At 32.8% G+C, this 9,233-nt stretch overlaps 1 protein-coding gene and 1 long non-coding RNA gene across 35 annotated transcripts; one reads left to right on the top strand and one right to left on the bottom strand.

Moving 5' to 3' along the window:
- Window positions 1–840: 840 nt before the first annotated feature.
- LOC113709357 (ALA-interacting subunit 3-like) lies at window positions 841–4,439 on the top strand. 2 transcript variants are annotated; one of them, XM_027232104.2, is made up of 9 exons: window positions 841–1,081; window positions 1,815–1,873; window positions 1,974–2,048; window positions 2,134–2,244; window positions 2,362–2,432; window positions 2,997–3,294; window positions 3,422–3,711; window positions 4,093–4,147; window positions 4,263–4,439. In XM_027232104.2, the coding sequence occupies exons 1-8, from the start codon at window positions 1,024–1,026 to the stop codon at window positions 4,145–4,147; spliced, it is 1,017 nt and encodes a 338-aa protein (XP_027087905.1). In that variant the 5' UTR covers window positions 841–1,023; the 3' UTR covers window positions 4,263–4,439. The 2 variants fall into 2 exon arrangements, with proteins under 2 accessions (XP_027087905.1, XP_027087904.1); XM_027232103.2 differs by having other exon boundaries at window positions 842–1,081; window positions 4,093–4,439.
- A 552-nt stretch (window positions 4,440–4,991) lies between these two features.
- LOC113709377 (uncharacterized) lies at window positions 4,992–8,285 on the bottom strand. 33 transcript variants are annotated; one of them, XR_011821399.1, is made up of 8 exons: window positions 8,040–8,285; window positions 7,851–7,926; window positions 7,623–7,756; window positions 7,457–7,515; window positions 6,596–6,675; window positions 6,425–6,488; window positions 6,133–6,187; window positions 4,992–5,324 (listed from the first exon to the last, which is right to left on the bottom strand). It is a non-coding gene; the product is annotated as an uncharacterized lncRNA (long non-coding RNA). The 33 variants fall into 33 exon arrangements; XR_011821403.1 differs by lacking the exon at window positions 6,133–6,187 and adding an exon at window positions 6,038–6,132; XR_011821405.1 differs by having other exon boundaries at window positions 6,450–6,488.
- Between the last annotated feature and the right edge of the window lie 948 nt (window positions 8,286–9,233).

The raw sequence follows: 9,233 nt of genomic DNA, 5'->3' as shown, positions 1-9,233 counted from the left end.
TTAAGATTTCTCGTCCTCCCTTTATTTTTACCATTTAAGTACAAGTATTCATATTATTGTCCCTTTAATTTTGAATATTTTTCAATTTAGTTCTCATTTTTAATAAAATAAATAAATAAAACGTGGGACTACTATTAGTTGATACCACAAGACAATCAATAGACCTTAAAAAAGAAAAAATCTTTCGAAATGTTAGTCCAAACTCCCCAGAATACCACGACAATATTCTTTTTCCCGAGTGGGATCAAAGTTCAATATTTAGCACAAACTTTTGTTATCTCGTTCAAGTATCTTAGGATGAAAACATTTTGTATTTTGGTCATAGAATTTCACTCTTTCTTTTTTTTTTTGACAAAAGAATTTCAGTAATTTATTTTTCCTATATAGTTTTAGAAGTAACGTTTTGTACACCAATGATAATACCAAATTCCTAATTGTACAAATTTAGTGTTTTAGCCATTATAACATTATCGAGGAGTTTTACAATATCTTTTGATTATTATACCTTTCATCGTTGAATATATAAAATTAGATATTAGTTCTTAAATCATTTCAGGACTTTAAATTATTGAATAACGTAATAAGAATTTAGCGAATTACTTTTATATGTATTCGTTAACTACCTTTATTTTCTTCTTATATTTTTTAAATGAAAAACAAAAACTAAAAATAACAAAATAAAAAGGTATTAGCTAGCTAACTTTATTTTCTCCTCATATTTTTTAAATGAAAATAAATACTAAAAATAACAAAAATTTTTTTTAAAAAAAAAGGAGAAAGAAGAAGAAGAAAAGACGATGTGGCAATTGTTAACTACTTTAGGAAGTTGGTTTCTTTATTCTTTTTTTTTTTCTTAAGAAAACCAAAATTATTTTTGGATTAGATTCTTCCGTCTTTCCAACAAATCTACAGATTTTAAGCATTTTTTCAGGCTTTTGCCTCTTTCACCCTGGCCCTTTTCGTTTCTTTGCATTTTTATTCAATCTGCAAAGAATAATATATTAAAAGTACATATCTGAAAAGATGAGCTCTGGGGAGGGTTCTTCTCAACCTTCTTCCAAGAAATCCAGGCAACCCAAATGTAGATTCTCTCTTCCAATTTTTAGTTCCCTCTGTTTCTTTGTTTTTTGATTTTCTTCATTCAGTTGCTTTACTGAGGAATTGATTCTTCCATTTTATTTCTTTTGAATTTGTGGATGATTGTGATTGATCGTTTCTCAAAATGCATGTTTTTTATTTTTGGAATTTTTGGCTATTTTGATGATAATTATTCGAACAGTTAACCTCAGATTTGTAATGGAACAAGAAATGGTTTTTCAAGAACCATCACGAGCCTGCATGATTATAATAAGTAAATTCTTTTAAAAAAATGAGAATAGTTCTTAAGTGCTATTTGGGATTCCGTTTCTTGATTCTTGATCATTAATCCATAAGGTTTGGCAATGCGGGGAGATTGACAGTGGTAGTATGTTTCTGAATGTTCGGATTTATGAAAGCCTTTGCGAGATCCCCCTTTCTATTTTTATTTTTATTTTTTGATTGAGTATCAATACAGTTTAAAGCCCGTGATTGATTCAATTACGTAAATTTCCCATAGATATGACGATTTATGGTGAAGAATTCAGGAATTTTCTCTAGCTACTTAATTGTTGCATCTGATCAATATGCAATTTTAGTTTCTGAATTCTGGTTTTTAGCATGTAACACTGATTAACCTTTTTTAAATGAATGATTAGTTGATTGAGATTGCTTTTTTTAATAGATCATCCCTGTCAATATAAGTATCCAATTGTTGCCACTTTGTTATGCTTCAGATTCTAGGTTTACACAACAAGAACTGCCTGCATGCAAACCGATATTAACTCCAGGATTGGTATGTTTTCATTATATTCTGCAACTGGATTTTGATCTGTGAAACTTGATCCTTTTTCCTTTTCTGTTCTTTTCTGATTCTCCTTCTGTAATTATTTCAGGTGGTCACAACTTTTATACTAGTAGGGGTTATATTCATACCAATTGGCCTTTTGTCTTTGTCTGCATCAGAGAGGGTAAAGATTTAGATGATCCATCTGCTAGAGTCTTTCAAAAGAGTAACCTTTTCAATGGGTCTGATATGCTATTACTGATGTATAGGTGGTTGAAATTGTAGACCGCTATGACGAGGATTGCATTCCTTCCGATCAAGAGAAAACTGCATTTATTCAGAGTGACAAGACCAACAAAACCTGTGTCCGGAGCTTGACAGTAGGTGCAATTTCTTAGCACTGATGTTTGCAGATACAACATGAAAAGAATTTGTTTCATTTATTCCACTTCTCTTCCTCCAGTTTGAAAATATTAGTTTGCAAAATGTTTGTTCAGGTCCCAAAGAAAATGCAGCATCCAGTTTACATCTACTACCAGCTTGATAACTTCTATCAAAACCATCGTAGGTATGTTTTATATTTTTTTTCTGACGTTGTTTCCAACAGGATTGAGTAGTTTTTATTTATTTGAAATGTCTCTTGGGTGTTTTTCTCATTGTTTTTGTGAAAACACCAGCATGCTAGGCTTTATAAGCTGGACCAAATGAGTAATTTGACCTTAATGATGTGAAGCTTTCTGGAGATCAGAGTGGATTTTTTTTTTTTTTTGGTGCAGCTGGAGATGCCTTGTTCTTCCAAGTTTATTGATTCTCCAGATTCTGTGGTTTCATAATCTAAGAAAACCTTGATTTGCTTGCAATCACACTTTGCTTTTACTACTGATATAAGTTTAATCAGTGGGTGAGGAATTTCTTTGTTATTTGTGGCATCTTTTGTAGTTGTCTTGCTCCTAGCCATAACAGAAACCTAATTGCAAATTTGCGACTTCTAGTGTGCTATACTCTTTCTTGATTAGCTTGTTTCATCTTCACCTATTCAGAGCTCCACTGGAAATCTCACTCTCTTTTCCAGCTTCTGATTGTTTATTACAAACCTAAGTGTGATGTAAAGTTTCTGATTGCTTTTATGCAGATATGTCAAAAGCAGAAGTGACAAACAGTTGCGAAACCCAGAAAATGAGGATTTAACATCACCCTGTGAACCCGAAGCACGCATTGATAATAAGCCCATTGTGCCTTGTGGCCTTGTTGCTTGGAGTTTGTTCAATGATACTTATGGATTCTCAGTTAGGGGCATGAATCTATCTGTAAACAAGAAAGATATTGCATGGGACAGTGATAAGAACTATAAATTTGGATCAAAAGTTTATCCTAAAAACTTTCAGCAAGGAAGCTTGATTGGAGGAGGAAAACTTGATGAAAAAATACCAGTTAGTGCAGTCATCTCTTCCTCTTTATCTTTTCTCCATCTCTCTTTCGAAATCTCTCCCTTTTACATTTTCCTATCTACCGATCCAAGCATTCGTTTACTCTACTCGATTTATTGCCTTGTAACAGTTGAGTGAGCAAGAGGACCTTCTAGTCTGGATGCGCACTGCTGCATTGCCAAGCTTCCGAAAGTTGTATGGGAGAATTGAACAGGATCTTGAGGCTAATGAGAAGATAACAGTGGTTATACAGAATAACTATAATGCTTATGCTTTTGGAGGCAAAAAGAAGCTGGTTCTTTCGACTACAACTTGGATTGGTGGAAAAAACAATTTCTTAGGCTTGGGATACATCACTATTGGTGGATTGTGTTTATTCAATGCAACAACTTTCATAGTAATGTACCTTATAAAGCCAAGGTATTCTCATTAGTAGTTATCAATCCTCTTATTACTGTTTAGCATCTGATGGATATAGTTCTTCTAGTTTTGGTAGCATGAAATTTTTAATTTACTGTACACCTTCATGAGTACATAACCACTGAGACCAGATTCATTGGATGAATTATTTTAGGGTCAGTGGAAATTGAGCTTTTGTTTTAAGATGAGAAACTGAAATATGATTCTATAATCTTCTCTTACATATGATTTATCAGCATATAGAATTATGAAATGTGGAAACCTACGCCTGTTTGTCAATTTATTTTGTGAGAATTTCTGTTTACAACATTGGTTTAATTGATGTCTTTGCCTTGTACTTGGTAATTCTTTAATACTTCTTTTGTCCATTCACTCATGCAGGCCTTGTGGCGATCCATCCTATTTGTCTTGGAATAGAAACCCACCTGGGAACTGAGTATTCACTATGTTCCAGTTGGCCAATTGTTGATGTATTATTATTCCATTATCATATTCTGAATCTTAGCATTTATTCATATTTTTCTGGATTTTCTTTTCCTTTTTCTGTGCAGATTGCCAAAGCTAAGTTGCATGGCCTTGATTTTGTGGGTTTTTTCTTCCTTCTTAATCCTGAGCAGGATATATTGTGAATACTAAAAGCGTATAATAAGCAATTTATTAGTCTACATTGTATCTATATCATATTACAATATCATTCACATGAAAGTGGCATGGCCTATTTTCCTGCAGGGTTGTTAATCTACAATGCCCTTGAAACAGATCAACAATTCTTAACTCTAATCTTTGCAGTTTTCTTTTGCATTTTGTGAGGTTAATTACCACTTCCGAGATACAAAACTCTATATTGGCAGATCGCGAACATGATCTAACTCAATTCCACATGCCATTTCACTTCCATATGAGCCAGGAGTCTTATCTTGATATTCACCTTTGCAAATGGAACCGCGGAATGAAAACCTGTGTTGTGGACCTGCACTGATGGACTTTTAGTTGAGAAAGGATCTCAAATGAAAGGACTTGGAGTGATTATTGAGTTTTCAAACTTCCAAACACTATTAACTCCAGGCTTTCGTGTCTTCCTGTTCTTGCAGTTGCACTCCAACCCGCATGGCCAGATGTTACCCTAGATAAGAGTCCCATAAACCATTGATGGGTTAAGAAGTTGCAGCAGAATAGGTAAGGTGAGAACTGTTCGACAAAATCCATTGATGGGAGAAGTGTTAATTTCGATTGGTAAGATAGCGATTATTGTTGTGGTGGTTTTTCTGCAAGTTCATAGCTAAGGAAGAACTAACAATAAAATAACTTAATGGAGAAGAGGTTCACAAGAAAGCAACATGTGCTAACCACAATCAAATTACAAATTTTATAATGCCATAGATACATATTTTCAATTCCTTTTTGTTAAAGACAACAGCAGCAAAAGAATTGCTGGATGGAGGAAGAAAAACAAGTATTACGCCTTCTTCAAGAGAATGATCAGCCACAAATTCCGGTTTTGATGGAAATTCTTTTTTATCATTTCGAAGACATAAATTTTGCTCCCATTCGGCAATACTATCGTTGGAGTCGTGCTTTCCTCAAGGGAACAATCAAGCATACTTTGAAACTTCCTATAAGCAACAAATTTATAAAAAGTTTCAATTAGATCACAATAAAGTTCTAAGCCGAGAATTTAAAATACAACATATAGATACGTATCAAACAATACATAGACACAGGAGTATAAAACTGATAAAAAAAACAATTAAGAATCGTGCAATCATGGCCAAGAAAGGGATTTATAGATGATGTAATTGTCTTGGAAAGTGTTTGTTGATCCATGCATTGTGCAGTCAAACAAAGAGATGAAAAATTCTCTCCTAGAATAAATAGCAAAAGTCTATATGAAATGGCGTGCAATCAGTAACTTCTTTTGGTAAAAGCATGATAGAAAGAAGTCTAAACCATGCATGTCAGAATATTACATGACTGAACAAGGAATAAGGATTCAGTTTGAAGGAACAAAAATAACATACCAGAGTCGTTAAAAGCAAAATTCTGAAAGGAACAAAATGAAGAAAAAGACAAAAGATAGAGAACAAAAGTTTAAAAACTATACCTATATAGCCACAAAGATATCAAATAAGTGATTATGGTCAGATTAGCAATGACTTTTCTGCATTATAAAGCAAGCTGAGGTAGACACTTTAACAAAAATGGGCATACAAGTTTCAAAATGCCTACCTAGAATATAGAATAACTACTAAATCACAAGCCAGTTCTGGATTCATGTGTCTAATATTGAGACAAACATATTAATAGGTAACGATCAGACAAAAAGTACCTGTGATCAAACTATCAATGTTGCTCCTATTATATTTATATAAAACAAACCAGTCTAACCACTTAACAAAAATAGTCACCCAAGTCCAAATGTACCTGCCAAGAAGATAAAATAACCACTAAACCATACGCAAGTCTTGGCTTCATACATCTAATAATAAAACAGATTAGTAGGTAATAATAGGAAGACAAAAGCAGTAAAAGAAACACTTTTGCAATATCACACAGATAGGTATGGAAAAACAAAATGAGATTTGTGTTTGCATAATATATTGTAAAACAAGAATTTTGCCTACTTCAAGAATGGTATGGCCAATCACACAGATAGCTCAGAACAATTCAGAAACAATGAATACAATTTAAACCTGCAATTCTCTCATATACTCACGATATATTGTAAAGAACTTGCTTACAACTGAATTTTTCTTTGGTATTGCTCTACCTCTTGCTTCCTGATTGCCAGTTCAAAGAAAAAAGGATTTAAAATGGATGACTTTACTTTAGTACACATGTGTGGCAACAATAATGTAATAAAGTTCAGTTGTAATGTATGTCATACCATTCTTTGATGATATTAGCATTTGCAAAGATAGACCTAACTCCTCAACAGCTAATAGCTACTGGAGCTGTAATTTACATCTACAAATATATTAGTTTTAGGAATCCTCCTATTGCGTCATAGACTACTGAAAAACAATTTAAAGACTGTAAAATTTCTACAAATATTAAAACAGTCATAAATGTAGTCAAATTTGTAGTGTCCTACGTGATTTTACCAATCTTAACACTAATGAAATTTCATGCAAGAGCTGTTGCATAGTCTCTACCTAATAAAATCCCTAGACAAAATTTCAAGTCATCAATTTAAGGAAGATGTTGTTCAAGCTCTGGTACGCCATAGAATTGTTAATTCATATTAAGCAAATCCTTGTTCTATCATTAACAAAATCAAAACCTCTTAGGATGCTCAAAAGGTTCTTTTACTTTGTATGTAGCAAATACCACTCCCTTTCATAAGCAAGGTGATCAACTACATATGGAATCCTAAGGACATTCATAAAAAACTCCATGAGACATTCATAAAAAAACCAACCAATTAGCACCAAGAGATGGAATCCTAAGGACTGCTAGACAATTTTCAAGCGCTACAACAAGATATAAAACACTGACCATATATTTAACAACTAATTTACAAATTATAGTGGAAATATATAGCGACTTGATAAAAAACATAGGACTTCTTAAAACACTCTTGAAGGTCAAACAAACCATCTCCACTACTAACTAGACCAAATGACAGATAAAACTAAGACCATGACAACTCCAAATGATTCAGATTAAAGCAAATAAAAAGTATATGGTTGAGAAACAATCATTAAGAATGGTCAAAATCCCAAATAATGAGAATTCACAAACTCACCTATTGAATATGTTCAGCCACGTAATCAAGTAGATTTTTTCCATCTTGAACATGAAATTCTGCCAAAAAAAAAAAGAAAACAGGTTAAAAACAAAAATTAAGTCTGAATTCAAAATTTATTTCAAGTAGATGAGGAGTGATAAAAAACTGAAGAATTATAAATTACCATCCGAAAATCAATCTCAATCTAAACAAATGTAAACTCATTACATTATCACATAACAACCTAAACCGCTTCCAATAAATTGATGAGACAAACGTGTAAGGGAAAAGAACCAAAGAAATGTCCAATTGCAGCACCTGCGCATGAAATTGATAAAAATACTGAAAGAGTAAAGGAGAAAAATATAAGATAAGAAAGGAGAGAAAAAACCCAAAGAGGTTTGGCCAATACCACTATAAAAGAAAACCCAAAAAATTGATGAGATCAGATACTGAGAAATCCACAAGCAGCATCCCACTGGTCATCTCTGTTCTTAAAAGAAAGCATGGAAAAAATACATTTTAGAGAAAATACTGATTCGGCAACTTCTAAGTTCAATATGGAATTGGGAGAAATCATGAAAAACAGATATAGAGAGACCTTTCAAATAGTTGGGGATAGATTCAATTCTCCTACCTCGTGTCCTTCTACCTTTTTTCCGTTCTGTTTCGAAAAGGGAGAGGGAAGGGAGGCAAGATGATGTTGAAGAGGAGGGAAGACGAAAGATAAGGTAGCAGAAGGAAATAAGGGAGAAAACAGGATGGGAGGAAGAACGGAAAAGAAAGAAGAAAGGAGCAGCGGCAAATCTATGGAGAGAAAACTATACCTGGCAATTGGGTGGGTTGGACGGATTTTGAGCGGGTTAATATTGAATTTTCATTTAAATGAATTATACTCAACCCGTTCAATTTTAGATTGGGTTAATTTTGGATTGGGTCATATTGGGTCATCTCAAACCCATGATCCAAATATGATCAAATATATATAATTAATAGATTTTGGACAGATTTTGGGCGGGTTAATATTGAATTTTCATTTAAATGGATTACACCCAACCCGTCCAATTTTAGATTTGGTTAATTTTGGATTGGGTCATATTGGGTCATCTCAAACCCATGATCCAAATATGACCAAATATATTAATTAATAGATTTTGATACATAAATTCTTTCAAATACATTTTCACGTACAAAAAAAAAAAAATTTAAGTGGATGCCCAACACAAATATCGAAATCGCCCAAAAAAAGATTTTATGCTAATATTTTCACAAAGAAAGTATGGTAATTTTGGATTTATGTAATTTTTACATATTGAGAATACGGTTTATAAAAACAAAAATCTTTTAGCATGAATGAGTTATGTGGTAGTTATTAAGCACCGAGGGCACGAGTAGTTGTAAGTTGACATTAACGTCTCAAAAATAATTTCGAATTTAATAATGTTCAAATTCTTCATACTGCACATTTTGATGACGATAATATAAATGAAAAAAAGTCACATTCGAACTCACATTGTCACGATGAATCTGGCAATTATTCTAACACATCTGGCCTTTTCCATATCTAGGGTAATACTCTATTAAGTATATAATCAAGGAATTATAGGCCAAGTAAAAAAATTTTAACTTGCTTGGCGAATTATGTTATAATCACAAAAGATGTTTATAGCAAAACATAATAAAAAAAAGTCTGCAGTGATGCTTTTGAGTAACTATTCACCCTTTTAAAAGATTGTGTTGATTATTCACTTGATTCAATTAGCATAAGTTGGGTAATGGGTGCCCAACACAAATA

Source organism: Coffea arabica, chromosome 9e, assembly GCF_036785885.1.
Source record: "Coffea arabica cultivar ET-39 chromosome 9e, Coffea Arabica ET-39 HiFi, whole genome shotgun sequence".
NCBI classification, from domain to species: Eukaryota; Viridiplantae; Streptophyta; class Magnoliopsida; order Gentianales; family Rubiaceae; genus Coffea; species Coffea arabica.
This window is presented reverse-complemented; position numbering and strand designations above follow the sequence as displayed.

Coding starts and splice junctions, on each gene's coding strand:
- LOC113709357 (XM_027232104.2), top strand. CDS start 1,024: ATGAGCTCTGGGGAGGGTTCTTCTCAACCTTCTTCCAAGAAATCCAGG. Junction 1,082..1,814: donor GAAATCCAGGCAACCCAAAT/GTAGATTCTCTC, acceptor GTTATGCTTCAG/ATTCTAGGTTTACACAACAA. Junction 1,874..1,973: donor CGATATTAACTCCAGGATTG/GTATGTTTTCAT, acceptor TAATTATTTCAG/GTGGTCACAACTTTTATACT.